Genomic DNA, 27,202 nt, shown 5'->3' with positions numbered 1-27,202 from the left:
ACTCTGAATCCCCTTGTTTATGGCAGTGCATGAGGAGGGGAATTAAAACAGAGAAGAGTTGTCACAACAGCTTAATTCCCTTTTCCAGCAAAGATCTACCTCAGCAGCCCGTGCATTTCTAAACCAACCTGTTGCTGCTTTATTTGCAGTTTGTTAGCAGAGGGTTTAGCCCTGATAGCTGCTGCTAACACCTGCCATCGTTGCAGCTCTGGAGCCATGCTTCTGGGCGGGCGAGTCTGGATGTTCTTACCAGTTTGGCTGTGGGGTTTTTCTGCTTGTACCCGCTGTCTTCTGGAAAACTGATGTAGTGGTTTGTCTCTTCCTGTAGGTAACCTGAACAGGAGCTGTTAGGCTGCAGAAAACTTGCAGGAGAACAAGAGTTTTTAATTGCTCCTATCTTCAAATGCAGATCTGAACTGGATAGAGCACTTGGAATAAGTTGCTTTTAAGCAAGTGAATATTCATGAAACTTCCCCTTGCATTCCTTTATCTCCGACGTGTAAGAAAATGTTAAGAATGGGAAAGTCCTGACCCTGTTTTCACCACTTCCTCTCATACCACAAAAAGCAAAAGAATCTAGCTGAGGCATATCTAGGATATTAACATTTACCGTTAATGCCTTTTAAAAGATCCTTTTAAAATACCTGTGGGGATGGTGCTCTTATCTCTGTTTATTGGGGTTTGTGTATGTAGAAAAAGGAGTTCTTTTGGGTGGCAGGCTTTGCTTTTCATTTTTCATTTTCTTGCTAAAATCATTTTCTTTCCTCCTTTTAGATGTCTGCTTTGAGCTCTAGTGCCTTCACACCCTTTCAGAATACCAAGACACAGACAATATTAAAACTGTGTAGGAATTATTTTCTTTCCAATGGGTTCCTTTTTTCCTACAGTAAATGGGATTTGTCTCTTTTTTTCATTTCTGAATTGCAAGATAAGCAAGAGTAATTTTAACCCCCAGAGTTCTCATAGTGGCTGATGTAATTGTGGGGGTTTCTGACAGAACTGAGACAATAGTGTGCGAGCATGCATAATGCTCAAAGTGTGGGCATCTGGTGCTTGAGACGTGATGCCTGCCTTAGTCCCTGGCTGTAAAACTGTCCAGTAAACAAACAAACAAAAAAAGAAACAGTAATGTAGAAAGCTTGGGGTGAGGGCACTGCCCCTGGGGGCAGCATGGCTAGTCGTGCTGCTGCAGGTGGCAGTGCCTGCCTCCTTCCCCGCTGCCAGGTACGGGGTGCAGGAATAGGGCAATTCTCGCCTGTAGGTTCAGTCCTGTTGTCCGGGGAGGATCCCGATGAAGTACTTGCAAAGCAACAAGTCTGCGTCCCCCTGGAAAAACGTGCTGACTGGGGCAAGCAGAATGGATTTGTCTGAAATAAATTTTGGAGAAGTAGAGCGCTTGCTGGGGGGAAATGGAATACTTCTTGTTTTAGCAGCAGCTGTTACGAAGAAGGTGCTTGCTTGATTTGCAATTGAGTCAACAAATTTTAAGTGGGGGGAAAATTTTGAGCTACTTTTGACTATAAGAAGACTGCAGTCTACCTTAACTTCTGTCTACCTCTCTGTGAGAACTGTTGATATCTTTTGTGGCTGATGGAGCCCTGTTAGAGCCCAGAGAATCAGGAGCCTGCTGCCTTGTTAGCCTTGCAGAAGAACTTTTCTACCCCCCTCTTCCTTTGGGCACAGAGGAGGCTTGGTGAGGTTTGTCACAGGTCTCCTACATGTTTTGTTCCCTCATCTGCTGCCTTCAAAAATGGTTGGCCTTACTGCGTTTTACATGGGACATGTGCTCGTTGCAGTGTTGCTCAGTGATGGGAAGGATGAGCTGCGATGTGAGCTGAGCTGTTGGGTGAGCAGAGGGGTAAGGAGCAAAATATAAGGTTTTTTGGCCCGTTTGAATGTCTTCGGGTCTGCCTGTACAAGCAGGTCCTGTTGTGTTTGGGGATACAAAACCAGTGACCTACATACAAGCAACTCATATGCGAAGCAAAAATAATTATTTCGGGGAACAGCCGTGGAGCCTTCTTGCATTTCTGCCAATGTCATCTCTTTGGTTAGCTTGTATTTTATTGCTGGGGTCTTAACTTCCTTTTTGTGTGGAACATCCCTTTCAGCAAAGCAGAAGTTAGGAGCAGGGAAATGCATTTATGGAAGCTGGTAACAGGACAGAGAAGTCTGTCACCTGCGTAATATGTAGGGTTCAAGATGCAGCGTGCCTATAGGAGGTCAGTGTTTGCTGATGAATTTTAAGAGGAGGGAAAGCCTGGGTGCTGGCAACGAACAGTGGAGTGGGTGGCAGTAGGTGTAAGGGACAAATCCTGTCCGCCTTTGTGTACTCTGGGAGGCTCCCAGCGGTGCTGGGCACACAGTTTAGCAGGGTTTGAAGTCTCACTTTGCTTACAACCATGCGCCGTTTTGCTGGCAGGTTAAGTGGTTCTGAAGCAGCGAAGTACCTCGTTGTAGTGCCCGGTCCAGGAGCTTATTCTCCTGTCGGGTACAGTTCCTTTCAGCTGCCATCAATTTTTTGTTGCACAGACAGAAGCGTGCTGACCCAGCCAACCCTTACGCCATTCCACCTTAAAACTGGAATTTTGGGTCTTGCGGAGCTTTCAGGCTTGATTTTGCTGAAGAGGCAATACACGCAAGTATACTCAGAGCTCATCTATATGCAGCAGCTCCACTGTTTTCCTGTGCCTTTGCAATCAATGTCACGCAGCACCTATTCTTCCTTCAGACAGGAGATAGCAGCACACAAGTACCTTATCTAGAGGCATTTTCATGTAAATAGCTGCGCAGCCAGTTTAAGCACTCGTGCAGCAATAGAAAGTGGGTTTATATTTTCTCTTGTACCAGAGCAACTGTTCCAGCTCAGAGTTGCTTCCCTAATTGAAGAAATTTTTCTTATCACAAAAATTGTCCCGAGCAAGCCTTGATTATCGAAAATGTTGCTGCGCCTCTGTTCGTGTCAAGGGAGGGCTCCATCTTCACTTGAATTTTTAAGTGTGAATCCTAAAAATAGCTGTACAAATCATAGGGCAGGAGCTGGAGTCAGTACTGCGTGCTTGGATGTCACTAATGGCCCATAGATGAATAAAATGAGGCTTTGCTCAAACACACATCTCAATGTTTCACTTTCCTAATTTGTAAGAGTCGCAGTTCTTTCAGAGCCTATTTTAAAAGGGAGGTTACAGCTCCTCTTGATGAATGCTAATTACGATTTCACTTTTTTTTTTTGAACGACAGTGATAGTAACAATCATACTGTTAAAGAAGAAAGCTAAATTTAAAGCGTTCCGGGGACTCTTCCTCTGGTAAGTGGAAACAAATGATGTAACTTAAATATTTCTGCTCTTAAGATGCAGGTAGGAAAAGCCTGGCTATTATTATCATATGATGTTTAAAAACAAAAGCAAAGCAATAAACAAAACCCAAAACCTCTGAATGCATTTGAAAGGAGCTCTCATACTGCATTTTCTATTCAAGGGAGTGTTTATGACTTTGTAAAGAAAACTGCATCGTGTATGCCCCTCCTCGGTGTCATTCCACTCAGTTCAAATTCACGTCTCGGGCTGCTCAAACTGAGGCACCCTCCTGTTGTCACCGTGCTGGGTTTTCCTCACGGGGTCTCTGTGCAGGTTGTTGGCCGTGTAGGTGGCACGTGCCAGTCCGCAGGTGGTTGATGCGGAAAGGGAATAATGCAGCACCTACAGAAGCATTACGTGCTCTTATAATTTAATGCATTTATGCACAGTCACAGGAAGATAATAACACTTTATCATTTTTTTGAGCTACTTATTGTATCAAAGCAAAGCATGATTTAACTCTTTATGTGAGCCTGGGAAGCTGGTTCTGTACGTGTGTGGCTGGGGGAGTTCAATTTTTTTTCTGTCCCAAGGCAAGTTCCCAGTCACAGCAGAGAAGTTGCTCGCTGTATTCACACGCAGGCAGGAGCTGCACAGTAGGCTTGTTGAAAGTACTGGAAGTGGCAGAGCTTGCAAGGCTATCTAGGTTTTCAGTTACTAAAGGTACTAGTAAAAGTTCTTTTTGCTCCTCATATAAATAATTCTGGCTTGGTCAGTTCAGCACCCTCATTTGTTCGGAGCAGGCTTGGTGAATTCTATGCTGGTTTTTCTATGTAGGGGGTTTGATTTTTGTAGGGCCTGGGAATGAAATCTTTTTTGCTTCTCATTTGGTTCGAAACAGTGGTCTGAACAACACAAGTCAGAAAGTAGTGGCTCCGCACCAGGCTTTCTTTCAGCTTCCCTGCTAACCGTAGACAAGTCACCTTTTCTATCACACCCTAATTTGGGTGCACAAATCATCTTCCGTCAGCTTTCCTACAGCTTTACGTCCACAATTACTCATAAGGAAAATTTATGTCTGCTTTAAAGGCCAGAAGGCAGCAGCTCTCAGTTCTGTGGCACTGGTGTAAAGCAAGTGAAGAGGTGCTCTGCTGTGCAGAAATAACTAGCGAGCACGGAGAATTTGGGGTGAAATTCCTGCGGTCCTGCAGCTCTGTCAGCGCAGGCTGGTGCAGGACCTGCAGCAAGCTTTTAGCTGTGGGGAGGGGGCTCTTGTTTGTTTTCTGCTTATTTTTCTGTGAGTGACTTGGCATTACGAGAAGAGTATGTGTAATGGGTGAGTGCCAGGTGAGAGGAAGGAAGGAATTTGCGCGAAGATCCAAATCCATCCTCTGTGGACCGATATTTTATCCAACAGGGGTGATACACTCGATATCCAATGGGGGCGATATATTAGAGAACGACACTAAGGACCGAGCCGCTCTTCAGCGGGGCGATGGGTGCCTGAAGCGTGTTGTTGCCCTTGAAAGGCTCCGTGCTGATGGCTTCGGCGCGGGAAGTTCAGGGGACCTGCGCTGCGTGTCAGAGCCCCTTGCAAGCGGTCGTGGCGGGCTGCCTGACCGTTCAACCCCAAGTGCTATAAAAAATAGAGGCGTTTATGTAGAAAATATAGTGCTAAATGAAGGCCAAGACCCTGTTAAGCTCTACGGAGGCTTCTGGGGCTAAAGCGGGTAGGATGGAGCTCCGTTAGAGCCCCGGCAGAGCAGCAGCTGCCCAGCAGGACAGAGGCTTATCGCTGCTCTGATACAATCAGAGCTGTTGGAATATGCTGCTTAAGCTCGTTGACTTCAATACGGACGTCCGCGGGCTGGATTAGAATTACCGATCCACCTTTTTTCTTCCCCCCTCCATTGCAGCAGAATCTTTTCTGCGATTTATTTCCTGCTTGGATTTCAGGTGATTTTCAGGTTCCTCTTTCGTATTCCATCCGCAAAATCAGTCCCGAAAACTAACGCTTGTGGGAGGGAGAACGTGGCCGTTGGGGATAAAGTCACGCTTTATTTCCTACCGTTTAAAAATGCCAACAGTTCTGCGCGGGGTGTTTGCTGCTATTGTTTTGCTTGTTTGTTTCTCCGGCATATCTGTCCTGTGATGTGCAGTGCAAGAGGAGATAAAGTGGCACGTGAGACATTTGAAATATTGATGAGGCTGAACGGCGGGGACCACTCCGAGCTTGGTTGGAGCCAGGCTAACTCTTGGCTCTGATCCTCGAGCCAGGAGACCCCCAGCGCCTTTTCGTAGCTGCTGCTCTGGTTCGTGGCTGATTCTTGAGGACAAGGGTATGGAAACTGAATGCTTCAAAGCCAGATGATGAAAGTAGGCGCCTCTTCTCTTTTGAATGGTTGTGTTTATACCGTCAAGCTGGCTGTGTGGCATCTTCACCTTCCAGATGTTTTGTCAGTGGTGTCACTCAAACCCTTTCTCCCACCCCTTTGGTGTTCCTGCTGGAAGCTCCCTGTGCACACGTGATCCCCGTTCTCTTCTTGGGAGAGGGAAGAGGAGAAGGAAGAGTGTGGCTGAGGAGAAGAGGCAGCCTGCATCCATCTTCAAATCCCGGGGACGCTCAACCCAAGTGTCCAATGTGAGAGCATGTCGGTGCCCGAGCCGCTGCTCTGCCACCTCTGCCCTGCTGCCACTCAGGGACAGGCTTCACCCGCAGGGTGGCAGAGCCACCAAGCCCCTCAGGGTCTCACGTGGCCCTGCTTGTCTCGGTGTGGGTCTCCTCGTGGTGCCGGGGACAGGCTGTGCGCATCACTTGGGCGCTCTGGGATCGTTGCACGTATTTATAGAAAGACCTCGCTGCTCGGAGGCTGGGTGTCAGGGGGCTAAATGCTTTTAGGAGCTGTTGTGTGTGTAGATGTGCCTCGTGTTTGGCATGGGCAGCCCTGCGCTTGGCAGAGGGAGTCCTGACCTTTTCCTGCTACAATATTAACAGGAATTAAAGACTTGAGTCTGCTAGGTTGTGTCCCAGGAGCTGCAGATCCTCTGCTGGACGGCGTGGGGGGAGGAAAGCTCACGGTGAAGGCATCTTTACTGCACGGTAGCAGTGGGTTGAAGCGTGAGCACTAGAAATGCCAGCGCTCATCTGTCAAAGCCCAAGGGATGAGGTTAAATGAACAGATCAAGCTGAGATAAGTGTTTAGAGTAAGGTCTTGTCTGTGCTCACAAACCGGGTAAGCTAAGGAGAGCTGGCTTAGAGCACAAGCGCATAAATAAAGCCCTGTTGCACTCTCGTTTGGGTGCTGTCGGTCAGGAGAAGGACTCCTTGCCGCGGGTGCGGCGGTCTCGCTTTCCCCAAGCGATGCTCCGCTGGCCTGCCTGTCCTTCCCAAGCTCTCGTGTGACACGGTGGAGACTTGCCCCACGCACCCAGCGCTGGCACAGCGAGGGCTGAACGCTCCAGAACCTGATATGTTAAAACCTTGCAGGCTTCAGCTGTTAAGCCTTGCTTGTTTTGAAGATGAAAAGTGCGTTTTGTGTCAAGTATGCTGAAATATGTGGAAAATCTCATTTTTTGCAGGACCCTGGGACTTTGCGTGCCCACACATGGCTGTGTCGGTGTTGATGACTCCGCACATAACTGCCTTTCCCACCCAGGGCTCTGTGTGCTGCTGGGCTGCTGAGATTGGTTCCCGTTCCCTTGGTGGTTAGTTTATAGAGCGGGCCTTTATTCATTAGGCTTCTTTGCTCCTAATTAGGCACGTGTATCCAAACTCTGCTTTGAGATCTAATAATTTAACTTTGCTTCATTTCATTACCTTGTTACCCTTCTAAACGCTTGAAAGTATCATTTTTTTCTTTCTGTTTATCCACGTTTAGTGCCAGATCTCGCAGTGTGTGATCTGGTAGGAGGCTTTTGCCTCTCTCTGGCAGGGTTATCTTCCTTGCTCGGCACAAGCGGGTGCTACAGCAAGGCTGGGGACCTTGCCCTTCGCTTGGAAGGGACGCCTCTCAGCACTCTGTGAGATGAGAAGTGTGCTTTGCTCCAGGAACCAACCCAGCTTCCCTTTCTGTTCACGTTTCTGCTTTCAAGGAGAACCGCTCTTCACACCAGACACAGTTGTGTTTACAGATAAAAAATTTTAAATCAGAATAAAATTGAAATCTAGGGTGAGACAAAATTATTTAATCTTTTAAGCTGTGTGCTGTGTGGGATAGAGGGGCTCTGTCTCCTTATCCGTTTGCCTCATTTAATGGTACAAGACTGGAATCCAGCCTGCAAGACATCAAATCCACTTAATAAAAAACCTGGACAGCATCCAGGAGTCTCTTCTGTGGCTGCAGATGTTACTTTACAAGCGCCCCGTGCTGAGATCCGTCAGTGGACTAAAGCAGCCATCAGGCTAAAACAAAACCAGGCCTTGTGTTACAGGGTGAGGAGGGTATGGATTTGGGGTTTCATTGGTACATATAGTGCCCACCAGGATGTCATGGGATGAGGAAGAGTGTGTGTGATGGGTGACAGAGGGACTTGGAAACAGCCGATACTGGGGGTGTCTCTACCTCTTCGTCAGGAACGCGGGCAAGGAAATGGCCGCGCTCGTTCTCAGCAGCTTATATCCAAAAATGCTGAAGGTGCAAAGGACTCTTCGTGCCTTGAGGAACATCCTCCAATTGAATAGCAGTTGCCAGCTGTCTGCCTTCCAAGGAAGAGGCTGCGTGGGTCACTGTGCTGCAAAACCAAGTGTGAAGGACCGTGCTCCTGGCTGCTTCGCGAGGACAGCTTGGCCACGGGGCTGCCCTGCTGGTTGGAGGGCTCGGGCTGGGGGAGCTCCTGATTTCAGCGAAACCTGGGTCAGGTTGTAACAGAAGAAATACAATATATGAAAATTAATTAAAAAAAAAAAAGGCTGAAAGACGTGATTTATTTATGTGTATTTGTGTGCTTTCCACACCAGCATGGGTTTAGCTATGCCGCAGGTTCAGTTTGGTTTTTGTTTTCTTTTCCTCTTTAGAAACCCATGCTCTAAAACATTCATACTAAATATGCTGCTGATTTCCAGCTTAGCTGATCCTGAAAGAATTAGTTATAGTCTTTTTCAGGTTGCTCTTGGCCATCTTACAAACAGCAGTGATTTGGAAAATCTCTTTAAGATCCTTAGTTGTTGGTATATTTGGCTTTTGTTTGGTTTTGACCTTGAAATAGCATAGGTCTCAGCAATTGTATCCACAAATTAGGAATTTTGGTATTTTCGAAATACAATTCATATTGTCAAAGCTGTAAGATTTGTGGTAGTGGTGTTTTTTTTTGTGTGTGTTTTTTTTTTCCCAAAATAGATCTTTGAGTTAGGGAATTTTTTTTCCTTTTTGTTTTGTTTACCATATCCAGCTGTAGCGCTGGCAGGACTTGCTCTCGATATCCATGGGTTAAGGCACAATTTTTCTTCGCCAGTCCCTGCTGCTGGATGTGAGCCAGGGGTGTGACTGCGAGGGCATTAATTAAAAAGCTCAGTCAGTTTAAGTTCCTAAAAATGATCTCAATTCATAGACTTCGGTGGATGTACAATTCTAGATGAAGAAACTGGTGATGTAAAAATAGAAGTGGTGTTGCTTTTGAGGCTGACTTCTGTAATGAGAAGTGTTAACTTGTGTTCCAGGAGGCAGCTTGGAAGCCATGCGACAACTTAATTAAACAGATTGAGCAGGAAGAGGAGGAGTTGTTCTGAATTCGTACTCTTTGCAAGAGTTACTTAGCTGTAAATACTTAACCAACTCATTTCTTCACTTCTCCTGGCCATTCCTCCATCTCGGAGCAGTTCTCAAAGGCCATCAACATGACCCGGGGTGTCCTGTGGGCAACGTCGTGGCAGTTTCTAGTAGCCTACAACAGGCCCTTTGAAACCATATGCAAACATTTTGTAACTCCGGTAATCGGTGCTTTTTCTGACATGCAGCAGAACCATGGCTTTAATTTTGATCACTATCCATGCGTAATTTACTGCTGCAAAATTTATCACACTTGCTTATTCTTTTTTTTTTTTTTTTTTTGCCTGTTGACAGTCTCACTAAGCTTGGAGCACACGAGGTTTGTGGAGGCTTTTGGGGCTTTTCGTTGTGCTTGGTGCGCAGGCGTGTGACTTGGTTTGGGACCCGGGTGTAAACGCAAGGTTCTGTGCTTCTCCGCGGTGTTTTGAAGCTGTGGCTCCTTCCGAGGTCTTCAGCTGAACTGCTGCAGTGCTTTTATCCTCTGGTTTTCCATCTCTGGACACAGCAGGATGATGGATTTGCCTCCACTGATGCCCCAGCTACTGAGGAAGAGAAGAGGAGAGGAGTTCTTCCCCGGAACTGGGTGCTTTGCTGAAAGCAGCTGGCTCGTGCTCTTAGGGTCATTTAACCGAGCTGATGGCAGCATCGGTGCTGCGGGAGGAGCTTGCCAGCACACCTCCCAGTGCCCTCCTTCCCTGCAAGCGGGTTCCTGCTTCTCGTCACCGTATCTGTTACGGCTGTGGTTGAGAACTGACAATATTTGCAAAATCTGATCTCCCGGGCAGAGATAAGGAAAGCAGCTGGCAGCGTGCCGTGTTTTCATTCCCTACCTTTTTTTCTTTGTGATATTAATTTGCAAAAGCAGGCTGATGACAGACGAGAAACCTTTAATTGGAGAACTCGTTGTTCAGGGACCAGGAGGGCTCACGTCTCAGAATAAATTAAGGATTAGTGTAGGACTCGGTCAAGTCATGGTTCAGGAAGCTAAGCGTCAGTTTGTGTCACACAGAACTCATCACACTGCTCCCTGCGTGGGCACTGCACACCAGGTCTGCCTCTTGGCCTGCTCCATACCAGCGCTGTGCTACCCAGTGTTAGGCTGTAGTTTTCTTTAGGAGTGAACATCAAGAGTTTGCGTTGTCTGTATGGCTTCAGGTCTATACTCAGGCTTCTCAAACATTTCAGGTATTGAAGAGGAAGACTTCTGCAAGTCTCGGCAATTGTTTGCTCTTTGTAGGTGTCAGCCTTTTTCTGTTGGCTGTGAGCATTTTTAGTTCTGTAATCCGTGCACCTGATGCAGGCGATGTGAACTTTCTTCCAGACAAAGCACCAGCTGGTGCTGTTCCTCACTTGCTCCCTTCGCAGAAACTTGAAGGGTGTTCACAATCTCTCTGCAGCTTCAACGTAGAGTAGTTGCTTTGTGTACCCAACACATAGCCTTAAAAAGCAAAACAAACAAGAAAACCTGGTGGTGTTGGGTTAGAAGGGAGCTTCAAAAGATGCTCCTGCGCACGTGGAACTATAATCTTTAGAGTGAGTCCACACTAAAGGAGAGGAGGAGGATGGAAGCTTCAGTGTCTCATTGCTTCAGACACCTCTGTCAGGGTCCCAGCATGTTGGAATGGCGCGTCGTACCCTGCGGTCCTTGAGTTGAAACCTTCATTCCTGTGCCAGTTGGTGAAGGTGAGGCTCACCCAGGTAGTAAAACCAACAACGACCAGCCTTTCTTTAATCATTCCCAATAGGCTGTGAAGAACCTCTCTAAAAAGTGTTTTAGATGAATTAGAGGTAGAAAATCATACTGTGTGTGTTACAGATCAGTTTTCTCACACTGTGGTTTTGATGACATGTACGCACTTTCCTTTTGTTCCGCAGCAATTGCAGAAATACATTTTTTTCCCCTCTTCTGTTTCTAGATTGAAAGACAGACAAGCCTTCTGTTTGAATATTACTTCCAAAAAATAAATAAGGAAAAATGGAATGGGATCTGTTTTGTAATGGGGCCTGATTAAAATTGTCAGTGCTGTACCAAGAAGCCTCGTGCATGTTTTTAATACAGAAATGTGTTGTTTCACCTGGGCATTTGCTTTCGTTGGGCTGAAGTTACATTTCAGGCAGCGTTAAACTGTTTTATTGAGGTTGTGCTTTTTGCACTTTTTATGATAAACACATCTCTAGCATTTGTCTGTGATGTTTCAAAATCAGAATGGCTAAAATCTAATAGTTTAGACACCACCACATAGTGTCTGTCTGAAAAGTTTCCGAAGGCAGTGTGGTGAATGAGGACCGAAGCTGGAATTTGGATTCCAAATTCCTGGTTTATTTGCTTAAGTTTCCTAAGACTTCGATGCCTTGGTTGCTGTTACTGATCAGTATTTTATTTTACACCACAGTGAGCAGGGACGCTGATGGAGAGCGAGGCAGATAACGTTGGTCATTTGTGTCTACGTAACGAAGTGTGGGGTGGCGAGGCTGCGCCAAGGTCTGCATGTGGCGCTGGAGTTTCGTAGCAGATAGATGATCTAGCACTTCACCCTGTTAAACCAGCTTTCAAGCCCACTGTTAGGGACGAGGTGAAAATGAGTTTGACTTGTAACGAGCGTGTGTTTATTCACTTGGCAGCTGCCGGCCCCAGCTCTGCAGGAAGAGGAGCAGAGCAGGGAGTTCACAGGAGGTCAGGAGTGGGAGGACCGCCACCGCTGCTCGCCCCACGTGCTGCTCGTCGGGGCAATGCACCCACTGAAAACTGAAAGCTTTTTAAAAACTGCTGATCCGTTGTTACAACGGAGGGGACTGCATATTCTGAAAAAGAACTTAAGGAGGAAAATCAGGGACTTGAGAAAGATCTGATTCCTGGTAGCCTCCTGTGACCTTTCCTCTGTAAAGCACCGTGCTCTGTTTTGAGGACTGAAGGTGTGCCTGAGCGGCCCTGATAGCCTGAGCCACAGCTGGCTGCTCCGACAGCTTGGCCTGGGCATTGTGGTGCTTAAGTGCTCTGGCTTGGCTTGCCTGGGGAGGCTGGTTTTACAGGTGGGCTTAAACAGCTCTTGTTTTCTGTTTTGGTTTGTTGCAGAGCAGTGGGAAGCATTCCCAGGCTGTAGTGTGGTAGGATGCATGGTGTGAATGTGCAGACTAAGCAGTGCTGGCCGAAATGTCTGCCTAATGGGAGTGTCTGAGATTATAGGAGAGTGAGGGAGGAGATCCACTTGGTCTTGCTGGTGCAGTACCCTTAGCTCTGCCTTGGGACGAGCGAGGCTGGATTGGATCACACGAAGAGTGCTTCTACGTGAAGGGCAGATGGATGTGACAAAATGCAGGGGCTGGTCAAGGTGTCCTGCTACTGCAGACAGCACAGTGAAGGAAATAATTTCTGAAGGGTAGGGTCAGTTTTGTGTTCTGCAGTATGAAAATCCTTTGAAAAAAGCTTTAAGAACAGGTTTTGCTACCAAATCCTATTGAGTTTGTTTTGCTCAAGATTCTTCGCTGCAATAACTCCTTGAAAAATGAAGCTGAATCTGTCCTTGTCTCTTGTTCTGAATAAAGGATGAACTAAGGCTTTGTTTAATCCCACTCATTCTGCAAACTTCATTTGTATTTGGTTTAAGAAAACCAAGCCATCAGCGGCACATACTACACATTCCATGCCTAGCCTCACAAACAGATGCTGTGCAGACTCAGTAGGTCTGACAGCACTCGTGAAATAATCATAGTGTCTCACTTTGTCCCTTTTAGGTTTTCAAACCAAGCAAACCCAACCTAGAGCGACTTAAGGAAAGCAAAGCATAATTTTGAGACATTTTGTAGAGGTCAGTTTATGTAACTGCATATATATTTTTTAAAAAAAAGTTTCATTTCGTGCGAAAAATCAGTGTTTTGAAAAAATATGTAGAGACCTCTTGTAGGAAGAAGTGGAAGAGGAAATTTGCTGTGTTAAGGGCAAGAAGTGAAGATGCAGAGGCGGAGGGATCTCGGTCACGCTGTCCTGTTGCTGTGCCCATTCTCATGATTGCTTTTTTGAAATTTCTCAGCCTCCCGAAGGCTGTCGGATGGTGGCAGCGAGGGAAGAGCAAGCTTTGCTTTCTTCTAGGGGCTTGGTGCATAATCAGAGATAAACGAGGCTGGGAGGTGGCTGTTCAGGTGCAGGTACAGCCTGACGTGGTAACACCCAGAGGGTGCACAAGCGAACACGAGGCCAGGTGACCACGTCACCCATCCTGGTTCAGCTTGGCATCTCGTTCGGTCAGGTTGAGTGATGTGGAGTGGTTTGAATACTGACTGACAGCAGCTGTGGTGGAAGGTAAGGGGGAGTGCCAGAGAAAACCCCAAACTCAGTCGTGAAAGGCAGAGCTTTGCTTTGCAACGTACTGCATCTTGAAAGTACCTTAGGTGGGCTTTACCTGCGCGGCGTTTTCTTCTCACTGTTCCTGGCGTGCAGTCAGCGCCCTGCCTTTGCTCAGCAAGAGGGCTAATTTGGCAAACGCAGCAACATGTGACATCATCCTTACCGGCATCTCGAGGTCTCTTTAAAGCGCCGATGGTGACTCACCTGGACTTGCCGGCATTGTAGGCAGCTGTGGAATTTCATTGATTGCCACCGAGAGGAAATGCTGAAGGAAGAAGCTCAGCAAGAGGCTCGCAGGAGGCTGTTGCTTGGTTAGTTCCTTGGCTAATGGTAACACGCAGCCCAAGTCCCAGTGCAGCAGACGGCGCTGCGAAGACAGCTTTTCGAAGTAATTATTTGTAAAATGAGGAAAAAGTAACGTTCATCCCGAATTACTGGTGGTGTGGAACCGACGGTGTGTATTTTTAAGAGGCCATTGAAGAGCCCCAATGGCATTCCAGCAGTCAGGTAGAAAGCTCTGTGCTGCTGGGGAGGGAGGCTTGCTTCCTAATGAACACCTCCCACGTCATGCTGGTGTGCACAATGCAGAGGGGATGAAAGGTTAAAAAAAAAAAATAATAATAATCTTATCAGTAGTACTTTGACTTCAGTCCTCAAGTAATTATTTTTATCCTTCAATAGGTGCATCTGCATGCTATTGTGCTAACGCTGCTGCTTCTCTTGTTAATTATATTCCTTTATGCTTGCTTCACAAGAGTAATCTAGCAGTCTGTAGTAATTAATGCAGTTCTAATCAAACACAGTGAGAAAAAAACTTGCTCCCCCCAAAAAAGCGAAGCTCAACACAGGTGATTAGATGCCAAAACAAATACGCAGGCTGCGTGTCTGTCTGTGTACATCCCCAAAAGGTACCTCCTGCATTACAGGCACATAAGGATGGTTGGGTGTTATCAAACGTAACGATCCCTCGTTACAAAAAAATCCTTGGATGTGTCTGCTGCTTTTTAACCAAGGGGCTGTTAGTAATTTTTCTTGCCATTGGCTTCGGTGGCCATAATTCAAGTTCGGGCCATTTGTGGTCCTTTCCAGCAACAGATGCTAAATGTAAAGTCTTGTGTAGTTTTCTGCTTTCAGCCGGTAGGTTTGGTGGAGCAGGGTGTATCTTTTCTGGCTCACGTTATCTGTTTCTGCTAAGAGATTTACAAAACAAGATCTAGCAGGAGACTGATACCTTTTATGTCCTTCTCTCCCAGATGATATTTGGAGAGTTCTGTAATCAAAATATCATGCCAAATATTTCCTGGAATCATCAAACTAAACCCCAGAAGACCTTGCCTCTTGCACAACCTCGCTTTCAATCAGTAAATTTTGTGGCATGTAAGGTGATGAGCAGATGATGTAGTTCTTTCCAGTCTGTGGAGTGTTTTTACTGCTTTATTAAATAATTGTGGATATGGGGAGGTCTGGTTCCAGTATTTCTTCTTTCTTTTCCCTAACTCAGTTGTTTTAATGGGAGAATCGAAAGTACCAGAATCATGGCTTCTGTCTGACAGGAAAAGCAGGCATGCTTTTAAATGATAGATGTTTTGTTAATCTGTGTTTTTATTCTCCTATTATCAACTTTGTGGGGCGATGACAAAGCTTTTTGCTGAACCACAGGCTCTGAAATCCATATCTTCCCCATTGTTTTGCTGAGTAACTTTCACTTATCGCTTGTAAATAATATAATAAGCGTTACCATAAACTTCCTTTTTCTCAGGAGTTGGTTTCCTCTTCTGAACCACACACAAGTGAGTAGACAGCAGACACAAGGTTATGGCAGGCTTTATGAGCATCGCGTTTTGAGTCCAAGCTGGATGTTTCGCTCTGTGCCTTCAGCAGGGGCTGATGCTCTTCTAAAGGCACCTTCCTTCTGCCCCCAGCTCTGCCTCCCAGGGGCTGCCCCCAGCGAGGCCAGATCCCCCTGAAAGGTTGGTTGAATTGTACGTGTTGAAGGAATTATTTAACGTGGAGATGCAGCGGTTTGACTAAACCTCCCTTCTTGCCCCTGCCCCAATCCCGTCGTCATAGGGTGAGCAGTGTGTTTTTCCTTACCTCAAACACCCCGACCCTGCTGGAGCCGATTAGGTGGCTATCTGAAAGCTGCTGGCTTGGAGGGATGAGAAATGTTCTTGTGCAGCACAGGAAATTAATTTGATTCTTTATAGCTGACCGTTGGTGTTTGTTCAGCTTGCAACACAGCGCATTCTGTATTTGGAACAGTTTCTGAGTTTACAAAGCACGCTTATTGGAAAAAATACCCAGCTAAATGTGATCGTCAGCCTAACCCTGCAGAGGGGACTCGATTTGCTTGTGCCGTTGGTTAATGAGCAGCCCAGGTCTGCGATGTGCAGGAGGGGAGAAGTCTGAAGAACGAAATACTACTTAAATGTTTTAAATGAGCAGACTGAATTATACGGCTTGGGCACTTCCTAGCATTGCAACATCACTGGGAACCTTCAACCAAATTTGCTGATTAAAATGTGAGCTGGGCCTTTTCCCGTTAGAAGTGTATTGGCATGGAAAAACAGCGAGCAGGTTGCAGAAGAGATGGTTGTTCACGGTCTCTCTTGTAAAACCGTTCAGTGAAGGTATTTTTAAATGGTTGGACTTGTGACTCTCTTGAAGAAAACACCTTGGAGGAATTGCTGGTGTTTTGTTTCAGTGCAGCATGTGGTGTACTGAGCAGGGAAGCTCATCCCTTGGGATCTTCTCTTCCCTCCTCTCCCCATTCCATTTGGCCAAATTTTCGCTCTCCATATTGTGCTTACCTTTCTCTTTTTATTTTGGCAAAGTACCTCTGGCTGTGGATTTCTCCAATACTCGCAGCTGAAGGAGCACTGTGTGCTCAGTACTTAACAAAATAAATACACTGCAGAGAGAGCCTCGGGGAACGAGCGGGTGCTGCTGGTGCTCTCCTATCAGCAAGGCTTGTTCTCCATCTGAGCTGAGTCTCTAGTTGTTTTTTTCATGTTAGTGGTTTCTTTTTTTTTTTTTTTTGTATTCCTGGCAGAGGGGATTCTTCAAAATTGGGAAGTAAATCCAGTCTCGGTGGCAACTGTGTGTATGTGACACCGCTCCCACTTGGGAGCTGCGCTGAAGCACCAGCTGTCCCCGGCAGGCTGTGTAAAGCAGAGCAATGCTGTGGTTTAAAAAGAAATGAAAGAATTAAAATTCCATGTAAGGTTGGTTACCAGCCTGGGACGCGTGTGCAAGTGTCACAGGAGAGGACTGCCCACGTTCTGCTGCCCACGGCTGGTTGTTTTATGTCCAGATTCTGAAGGATTCCTGCACCGGGGCTTGTCTACGTTTGACAATTGCTTTGCTACATAAATTTTTCAGAATAAGTGTTGCATCTACGTATAGCCACTCCTCTCTCTTCATTTTGTAAAGGCCCCTGGCATAGTCACGTGTCTCTTGTAGAGCACCCCATGATGGACAAGTGGCTGTGGTGCAGGTGTGCAGCATTCCTGCTTTGTATCACCTCCTTCCAGCACTGCTGTTCCTCCTCCTTCCTCGCTTCGCTCCTGTGCTTCCTCTGCTGGCCGCCCTGTTGGCACACGTGTGTAGCAGCTCCTGGGCCTCTCCATCGGGGCTGCCTTCCTGTCCTCCTGCTGTTAGCATGCCAGGAGCTGCCTGCGCCCTTCACTTCTGCAGCATGTCCAGCACGGGAGGGGATCCGGGGCTGTCAGCAGAAAAATCACTTGCGATGCCAATGCGCACAGGGCGAGATGAAAACGGTGCCTGGAGGGGATGGCAGCGCCTCTGCTTTCACCAGGCCTTCACCTTTGGTTTTTTGGACCAAAGTGCCCTTCCTCTGGGCCCTGGCCAGCGCTGTCCTGTCTCTTCCTGCCCAGGTTGTTGTTGTGGGACGCCTGGGACACGGTCTCATGCTTGGAGAGGGAGTCATCATCGCAGCAGCCACTGGCACTGCAGAAATGGAACTTCTTGTTTTCCCTGCCACCTCTTGCTTTTGGCGTTAGTCTGTGCTCAGAGGAAAGCTCAGGATCGAGTGAGTCAAAGTTGAACTCAATTTGCTTCCTCTAGCAGATTTCTTAAATGGGAATAAGTCAGCTTTGAAGTGTGAAGTGAAACAAGTCCAGGAAAAAATGTTTGTCACAGGCTGGAGGTTTGGGTTGCCTTGCTTCAAGGAGGTCACTTGGGGACATTTTGTTTTCTGGTGGCCCAGGCACAGCTCCCCCAGAGCTGACGGGGGGAACCCGATGCACCTGATGCACCACCTGAGTGAGAATCTGCCCAAGTGTAACAGGTTGTCCTCGTTTACCAAGTGGGGCTTTATAAGGGAAGCCCCAAGCAGAGCCAACAAACAGGTCAGGTTCCTAAACAAGCCCTAAAAGTGAGCTGACAGAATTTAAAATGGAGCAGGTTATTTCTTTCCTTTTCTCCCAAGCTGGAAAGAAAGAGAAATGTTAACGGAGTAAGGTGCAAATACAGAACAGCAAACAAAAGCCGCTGTCCTAATGTCCTGCACAACAACTGTCCTTTATCTGTGACTGTTCTTCAGGATAACTTCAGTTCTGGGGGGATTCGAATGTGAATCGTAGGTGATCTCTTAGTTTTATTGCAGCCTGCAGAAATGATGAACAGCTCAGTGGGAAAGTATGCGATGTGGTCGCCAGCACCTCAGCAGTGCCTCAGCTGAGCTCTCAGCCTGGTAAACCAGTTGGCTTTTCAGTAGAAAAGAGCTGGCTGTGAAGCAGATGTGATCTCCCTGCGATTCCGAGTACTCGTGTAGATTTTATTTGGATGCATCTTCTCACGAATGCTTTGAGCATGTAATAGCTTCTCTTCTTCTCTGTACCTTACGTTCTCCCCCCCCCCCCCCCCCCCCCCCCCCCGGGATTTTTTTTAGCAGGTAACAGACTTTGCTGTTGGCTGTAGAAAGGCAGGGATTGTTCCAGCAGCGTCTCAGAAATGACGGTAGCGATTTCGGCCAGGCAGAGTAGCAGCTTTGGCACGTTTTAGTGGAGATGTGAGCTCTGCTCAAAGTCCTTGGCAGCGTTGGGCTTGCTGATGGAAGTTGTGTCATCAGCCAGGAAACGAAGTGGAACAGAGCGTCGGGAGGCTCCGGAAGAGGGGTCGTGGGTCTGGAAGTGGGACCAGAAATGTGGTCACAGGATGGGAAGTGGATCACGGGTCAAAAAAAACTTAAGTCCTTGTCAAAAATTACCCAGAACAACTGTAGAACTAATAGGGCTGTATTAACCAAGACATAAATCTTCAGAAATTTCAAGAGAAAAGAATTTATACTGTAAGTGTTCTGTATTGAGTTTCCATCTACGTTCCTTACAAATGCCACACAAACAATTGCTTGGAGAGCAACGCTGTATTTCAGCATGCTTCTCCTTTTGAGCAGGAGTTGAGGAAGCTCTGATTTATCTGTCTGCAGTCATCCAGGGAGATGTTGAGGAGCGATGCAGTACTTCATTCTCTTGATTTTTGAGGTATTTAAGTAGGAAAAGTAGTCCTCTGGGGATGAAAAAGTGCAACCACCTGTTCGCATTGCTCCTTAGCAGAGTCTTTTCAATCCGCCTGCTTAGAAATTCAAGCTGGGGTTTGCACTGATGTTTATTTTGGGTGCTGGGTTGTTTCAAAGGTGTCTTTAAAGAGGCTGGATTTGCAGAAGTGAAGCGTGGGCTGAATCCTGTTCGCTGCCCTGTGGGGAGATGTCTGCAGGCAAGGAGAGGAGAAGGATGATGTTAGTGTGCTGAATGAAGGACAGCCTTTTTCTATAAATACAACGTTATTTTTCCTGCTAAATGACTGCTTCCAAGAGTACTTTTAGATAAGCTATTTTTAAGAGATAATGTATCCTCTAATGATGTCATTATGTCTGTCTAGTTCTAATATAAACTGTTTTCATATTGATTTTGTTGTAAATGAATCTGTTTCTTCCTTTTCTTCAACAGGCAGCCAGATAAACTCGTGGTGGTTTGGACAAGAAGAAGCCGAAGAAAATCCTCTAAGGTTAGTTAATTGCTCTTTAAGTCCCAGCTCTGGTGACAAGCAGTCTCAGCTCTTGGAGGGACTGGTCTCCTGAGTGTGGGGAGCAGTAGGAGAAATGAGAAATATTTTAATTTTCTTTTTTCCTTTGAACTCGGTTTAGCCGTAAAGCTGAAAATAAGCTGCTGTTGATGTCAACGCTAATTTATGGAAACACTTAAGTCTGATTTCTGCTTCGGTTATTTGTTTAGCACAAGTGTGTCATCAGTTCAATTTCAGTTGTTAATTCCTAGGCAGAATTAGAAAGGAGAATATTTTCCTACTAGAAGTGTCTTAAAGACAATATATGTAGTAAAGAATCTGACACCCATGCAATAGATCAAGTGTAAATAAGAGACTGTTTTACAGCTAGAGAATACTACAAATTGAAAGGAATACAAGCAGGCTCTTTCAGGCCTGTCATATACCTTAGAATTAAATTTTAACATTTTATTCCTACAAACACCGTGAGGAAGCCTGTGCGTTTGTGTCTTGTAGCTAATGACCTGGTAGCCTGAAGAAAGGCAAGTTCAAGTGAAGTCTGTCCAATATTTGGGCACTCATAAAGCTTCTTTTGCATGGGGTTGGGTTTGTTGTGTGCAACAGTCTACAAGCAGAGTAGCCCTCTTTTCTGTGAGCTACCCTGTGCTTTTCTTCCTGCAGCAATGAATCTGCAAGCCTTACAAGACCGCTGTCTCTGTTAAAAGGCGCTTAGTTTGTCTAGACTGCTGGCTTTGACTGCTCTGTCAGCGAGATGCAGTTATCCTGTCTGGAGTCTCCTTTGGGTCTGAGGAGAAGGGGAAGGCGAGACGGGCGGTCTGGTCGTGTGGTTCTGTTTCCATAGAAAATGAAGCTAAAAACACATGTCCTACATTTGCACTGAGATTGGAACAAATGGCAGAGATCTCTAAATGTCTGCGGTGTCTGATATGGCCATGTCTTGTGTGGCATTAAATTATTGACTAATAAGAGTACAGTCTGCTGTTAATCATGGCAGTCAGTTGTCACGGTGCCTGGGGAGGTGGGGAGGATATTTCACATGTACAGCAGGCCGGCAAAGCTTTGTGAATGCTGTTCACATTGGAGGATTTCTTCTGTCAGCTCGCATCCTCTGGTGTAGGGCTGGCCCCGGCTGTCCAGAAGTTGTCAGGTGAGACGTGGGGGAACTTGAATGAGCTGAAGAAAAGAAGTGTCCTAGCCCCTGGGTGGGTTTGTGAGGGTGCTCTGGTCTCCTCCTTCCCCTTGAGCAGCAATGTTTCCATATAGCTCAGCAACACGTGCTCGTTCCCCTGCCCCACAGCAGTTGACTTTTACCCTGGTGAGGCCTGTGGCATGTGGTCTTGTTCAGAAGAGGAAGCTTCGGAATAATTCTTTAACGTTTCAGTTAAATAGACATGGTTTAAGCTTGTGTGTGTAACTCAGTGTAATTCTCCCAAGAACCCTGGGACAGGGGAGAGAGGGCTCCCACACTGCAGGAGGTACCGTGACACTTTTAGACACTGAAGAACCTAAATGTTTAGAAAACGTGATACATGTTTTCCTACCCTACTCCGGAGATAGTTATCTATTTTTAAACTGTTACTCTTCTCTTTCCAGACTTCGTTTTCTGATTGTCATGTGTATTTGCTGTATTTTGTCCTTTAACCTGAGATCTAAACTATTCTAAGGTGTCTTTTCTAAAGCCCTGCTGCTGACTGAAGGTGACTGTGCATCAAATGCCTGTTCCAGTGCCTGCATCCAAGCTTCTGCTTTGGGGTATGAAAACCCAAAGGTACTACCCGGTGTGTAAACAAAAGGGTGTGAGCTTAGGCTGGCTCCTTTTCCAAGATAACTGTTCCTGCTTCTGTTCCTGTTCTGGAGCACAGCTGGTCAGACTATCCCTCTTTCATTGGAGGATAAAATAGCTCAAGTTACATTGAAATCATAACATAGGGTATATCTGGCTACTAACTTGTGATGTACATGTCCGTTGTGGCTTTTCTGTTTGTTTCCTTAAATTTCTGTAGAACAGAGAGAAAAGGTAATGTAGAATGGTAAATTCAATATTTACACAACCACCATAACCTGGAAAAGCTGAGTGAAAAGCAGGATATTTGTCCATGAACAATTGGCTTGTTGAGATCTAGGAGATGTTCAGGAACAGCAGGCCTGACAAAGTCCAGCGGAGCTTTGTGAAGTGTTGGGTTTTTGCCCATGCTGTTAAGGGCATGATGCTGTAGGCTCCAGGGGTAACGTTTCACTGAGCCGAGAGGATTTACCCACGCTAGCTGATCTTTTGGGCTGAGGTCATTTCAGTCAGGCCATGAAATTGTAAGGTGTGTATGTCATCCTGCATCTGTCCTTTCTCTTCCTAACCTGGCAGCGGATGCAACTCTCAGATAAACCGGGAGATTTACCCGAGACTCAGAATCTCTCTCTAATTAATTAATTAATTAATGCCTAGTAATATCCCACAAAGGTGCGTAAAAAGAGGTTGAGTGGCCCTGAGGCCTTGACAGAGGATAGAGTTAATTTTAAAGTTCAGTTGGTTGATACGATTTGAGCTTTTTGGGTCCAAGACTGCAGATCAATAAATGTTCTTGATCTCTTAGTCATCCTGCCAGTAAAATACTTAATTCAACATATTTGTTTCATCTAATTGCTTTCTTGGAAGCAAGTCAAATGAATATTTCCTCTTACTTTATTTTTGACAGACGCTGGGAGCAGAGAGTACATTGTATTAATAATTTTCTGTGTTTTTAAGCTTCTTTGAGGAGGAAAATGGTTGAGATTTTGCTCTAAAAACTTCTTCAGAGGCTGTGATTTCTTTTCTGCATTTTTCTTGTAGTCAGTGACAATGAGGGATGTCCCTACCAGATCAGTACCAGACTTGCAGAATGCCTGAGGTTGGAGGGGACCTCTGGAGGTGCCTTGTCCACCAGCAGGGCCACCTACAGCTGCCTGCCCAGGACCAAGTCCAGACAGCTTTTGAAGATCTTCAAGGTTGAATACTCCACATCTCTGGGCATCCCATGCCAGTGCGCCATCACCCACACAGTGCAGGAGTGCTGCAAGATGGTCGGGGAATCTCCTGTGCTCCAGTCTGTGCCTCTTGTCCTGGCACTGGGCACCGCTGAGGGGAGCCCGGCTCCGGCTCTTCTCTCTCCCTTCAAGGTCCCCCTGGGCCTTCAGTTCTGGAGGCTGAGCCGGGACTGTTCAGTTTCTCCTCTTCCAAGAGATGCCCTAGTTTCTTGAATCACCTTTGCGGCCCTTGGCTGGACTCTACGAGTCTTTTAATTATTTAAAAATTAAATCACGGGTGGGCTTGCAACAGCTTTTCAGAGCTCTCCTGTACCTTCTTCAACATCCAGGGTTTAGGCAAGGTGGAATCTCTGGCAGGGGTTGTCGCACTGGCCTGTTACACCCTGCTGCTTAGGCCCTGGGTTTTTGGACTTGCCCTTGTTTTGAGCAGGGGAGGAATGTCTTTGTTCTAGCATAGAACAAGGAAAAATATGTTGTAAATATGTTTATTTCATTCAGATGCTCTTGCATTTCCAGGCTTTGAACTAAGAAATTTCAGTTTGGAAAGGTGCTGCCGTGCTGTCAAGGAAGCACTTTGTGCTGTTCCTGTGAACGCAAGCAGGCTTGTGGTGGAATTAGGCACTTGTGAAGAATCAAATTTACACTTGCTTCTGAGAGCCTGACAGAATTATTCTTCAAAGATCCTTTCAGTATCAAAGCTGAGAGAAGGTGCCTGTCCTGTGATTCCAGTGTTTCTGCTGCAGGTTTCTCGAAAGCTGTTTAAATAGGGAGGAGAAACAACGCTGGGAACGGGGAAAGGACTTGAACAGTAAGAGCGGAGCCAAGAGAAGGAGAGGGGTGGGAACTAAAAGGGCCTATATGTAGGGAGTAGAAAGGATCCCTTGTTGTCAGCAAGAGCTGTCTGCCTGGCTTTCCGAGGACATGCCATCAGTAAAGCAGCCGTTGGGCCACCAGTGTTGCTGTCCTTGGCAATCTGTTGCCTTTTCTGGCTGCTTCATTGCCAGGTGCCAACCCTTACTCTCAGCTTCTCGGTCCGGCGTTACAAAGGCACGTTGTGACTCGGACGTGCTGCTGAGTGCCTGGGGCCAGCACAGTGCAGTAATGGCACCCCTGGGCCTTCGGGGTTCATTAGTAAATTAGGGAAGTTAGGTAGGATTGCAGACGCAAGCAGTCAAAACTAGGTTGAGTCACCCTCGTGGTTGGTGCGTGCTCTTAGGTGTATGATATAGCCTTTAATAAGGCAACTCTGAACTGTTTTTCTACAGCATCGCCTCCTCATTAAGCCAGCGCTTAGGGAGAACGGCGACCGAGCAGCGAGTGAAACTGCTTGCTTGGTAAGGAAGTCGGAGGGTGTTTGTCGAAGGAGTTGGAGGACATGAACAGAAGAGGCTGCCTCTCTGGTATGCGGGAAAATGCTGCCGTGGGGAATTTGGGTTTGTCGCATCCTCAGCTGCAGAGCTCCTGGCTGAGGCTAGGTAGAATATTACAGCCACATTGGAGGTGGTTTTCCATCTGCTGGATTTCTAGGACACGGCAGCTGGCTTGCAGTGGTGTTGAGCAGCCATCGTTGCAGTTGAAGTGAAAAACATATGCTCTGGAAAACAAAACAGGTTGTTTCATGCTTAGTCCCTATAAAGTAAGGCCGCAGTTGATCTAAGCAGACCATGAAAATTAATGGAAACTGGCTATTCTTCCTTTGCTTGTAAATTGTAACACCCTCCTGTTCTCCAGGGATCCCCTAAAATGAAACTTTGGTGACGTTTGGAGGTGCAGTGACTAAAAGGGATGGATGTCCTAGAAAAAAAAACTTGAGAAAAATAACTGCATTCAGTTTTCTGTATAGGTGAGGCCAGAAACTGCATGAAAAGAAGGGGAGATTGACGTGCTGCTGCTTAACCGAGCATCATCTGTGCTGGGCAGTGAAGAAGGCAAGGTTTGGTGAAAGAGACGGCATGAATCATGTATTTAAGGGATGTGTCAAGAATGTGCCTGAGTCAAATGAAGCTTGAGCAGCTAGCCCAGTGTTAGCAAAGTGGCTTTCTGCAGACTGGTTTTTGTTCATTTTCCAAACGTAGCAGTCATGTAGCTTTTTAGCAGCAATATGTAGAAGTGTAGTAACGTTTGTGAGATGTGCACGTTGATGAATTGAAGATATTTGTGGGAAGGCGTGCTCGTGGAAATGCGTGGGAAGGTCTGCTCGTGTCCCCTCCCACTTCTAATGGAGACCAACAGCAGTGGGTTACATGAAAGCCTTCTGGTGTTTGCAGGGCTTTAAACTTTCTTCTTTGGCACGTGCTTGGCTTTTTGGACTGCATCCCGAGGGCGGGATTGGGACGGGAGTGTTGTTCTGGTAGCCAGCCCCTTTAACTGGAGGGCCGAGCACAGCGATTTCAAGATGATCATGGGATGCGGGTTGTGGCACGGCCTTTAATTTGCCTCTTCCCTTTGTGATGCTGAGCTGTGGTACGAAAGAAGACCGGATCACTCGTAGGCTGCCTGTTGAGGTTCCCTTTGGTGTGGGAACGGATCCGGCAGCTTTTTCCGGTCCGTCCCTTTCACAGCGGGCCTGCTGGCAGCAGGATGGCGCTGACCTCGTGGGGCTCGCCCCACGGAGCAAATCGCAGCAAGGTGCTCTGCTGGCAGTGAGGCACGGGATGAAGGGCCTGGCTGGTCAGTTCCTCCTCTTTCAGTGAAGTAGTCAGGAAAATTTTTTCCTCTTCTTAAGTGTTGTGCCTGGATAATGCTGAAGAAGAGGGACTGCCTTACAAGCTGAGCTGCCCGAAGTACTACTAGAGCCAGCTCCTATGTGGCTCTTACATCTTAGCCTGCCACAGAGACAAGTAGAAGAGGTGTTTTTTACCTTGTATTTCTTTTTTTCTTTTCCTCCTGTACTGATCTTAGGCAATTGGCAAAAAATTTTATCAGGGAAGGAAAAGTAAGAGCTTACTGACCTGCGGTAAAGCCCCTCCTGGAACTCCAGGTGAGGAGCAATGGTAGGTCTGGTTCTGACGTTAGCTTCTAAACAACAATACGGAGGGCTTGACCATAGGAACATATTTTTCATTCATACATATAAACTATTCCAGAATTCACAGCAGGTTAAAATACTGTGGTCAGCCCTAGGACCGCACAGGGGTCTCACAGTATAGGCTTTTGTGATTACTTAACATTTTGCCTGTGAAAGGTCAGGAAATAAATTTTGTAAAGATGGAAAACTGTGCTCAGCAGTGAGCAGAGGGGATTGTGACATCAGTGGCATATGTGCCAGGTCATGAAATCCCCTACACGTGGCAGCTGGGGAAGTAATCTCCACAACATTAGCCCACTTGCCTGCCTCTGCCTTATCTTCCTCCTGGTGAAGTGATGAGCAGCTGCTGGTGGTATTCATTAACTTCGTGTTTGAAACCAAAGTCCTTGATTGGGACTGACTTCCCTTTTATCTCTTTCATTTAGATTTAAAAGATTGTTCTGTTTGCGGTTTTAATCTCAACATCCGAGCAGTGACTATAAGGAAGGATTAGCTTCAGTCTCATGAGTTTTTTTCAGGAATTGACTAACAATTTCTGATAGGGGGTTGGTGGATTTCGGTATGTTGTTTTTGCTGTCTCTCCCTTCCTCCTCGTAAGGTGACACTGAATATACACTTACTTATTTTACAGAGAATTGATAATAGCTAGCTTTTAGATTTAGCACTCTGCTCCAAAACAACATTTATGACAATACCTGGCTTGTACCAAGTTTCATGGAAATGGACAGCTTTGCAAGACACAAGTACAACGTCGTCATCTTTTCTGGGACCTGTGCTAATTGCTGTTGGCCAGGTTTGCCTGCCAAGAGCAGGAAATGGTTTCTTATGGTCAAGGTCAGCCCCTGGTGGGTAATTTTAAGGGAGGGTGATATAGTAAAGGCAAACTTCACGTGAGCTGTTCTCAGTTTCCTTTGTCTGGTCAGCGTATATCCGTATAAGGAACTACCTAGAGCTCCTTCGGTCTTCTAGAACGTTTTACTTTCTGGTACAGTTGTTTCAGCAGTGCAGGGAAATGCTGCTTTTACATTCAACTCCACTCTGTGCTCCCCAGAAGAAACCACTGGAGAGCAAAAGTTGAGTTTGTCTAACCTGTGGAGGGGGTGAGAGTGGTGTTTGATGCTCTGCTGTTCCACACAACTGGAGAGTGCAGGCTTACCAAGAGTGGAGTGACTGTACCTTGCTGATAATGGCTTAGGTGTTACTAAATGTTGAGAGCTTGCACAAGTGCCAGAGCGTTTTCTTGAATGGTTCTGGAAATTATTGACTGCTTGAGAGCAGATTGAGTATGCAAGAGTGCCAGTAGTTTTGTGCGTAAGCCCTTTGGTGTGTTGTCTGTGCATTATCCACTTTCAGAGGAGCATTGGACATATTGCTTATCTGGCCCTGGAAGTTGCTAAATTCAATCTATTTTTAAAGATTCTTCCCTTCCTGTTGGAATCAGAGGCTAAAACCACAGAGGCGTCAAGTTTATCTCGCCAGCTCAAACAGAGCGGGACAGTTGTGATGTTCCCGGCAGCACGGATGAGGAGATTGAGGAGCAAGCCATCTGGATTGTAACCGTCGTCATTTTAGAGAGAGAGCTGGGGAAAGATCTCAAAACTGGGCAGACCAAAGTGCCCGTGGCAGTCTGTAGGATCACCTTCAGGTCCTGTTTTAAACAGCTTTATCCCTCAACAGTCATCCGCTCAGTGCCAGAACGACACAGT

At 46.5% G+C, this 27,202-nt stretch overlaps 1 protein-coding gene across 17 annotated transcripts in view; it reads left to right on the top strand.

Annotated features, from left to right (window-relative positions):
- Positions 1 to 27,202, top strand: part of EHBP1 (EH domain binding protein 1) — a 213,889-nt gene that overhangs the window by 9,537 nt on the left and 177,150 nt on the right. For all 17 annotated transcript variants that reach the window (XM_080584712.1, XM_080584705.1, XM_080584719.1 and 14 more), the window contains exon 3: positions 19,375 to 19,432. In XM_080584712.1, the coding sequence (XP_080440838.1) occupies positions 19,375 to 19,432 (58 nt within the window). The remainder of the gene's footprint in view (positions 1 to 19,374; positions 19,433 to 27,202) is intronic.

This window comes from Anser brachyrhynchus, assembly GCF_964034855.1.
Source record: "Anser brachyrhynchus genome assembly, chromosome: 3".
NCBI lineage: Eukaryota > Metazoa > Chordata > Aves > Anseriformes > Anatidae > Anser > Anser brachyrhynchus.
Note: the sequence above shows the minus strand (reverse complement) of the source record. Positions and strands in the feature narration are given on the sequence as shown.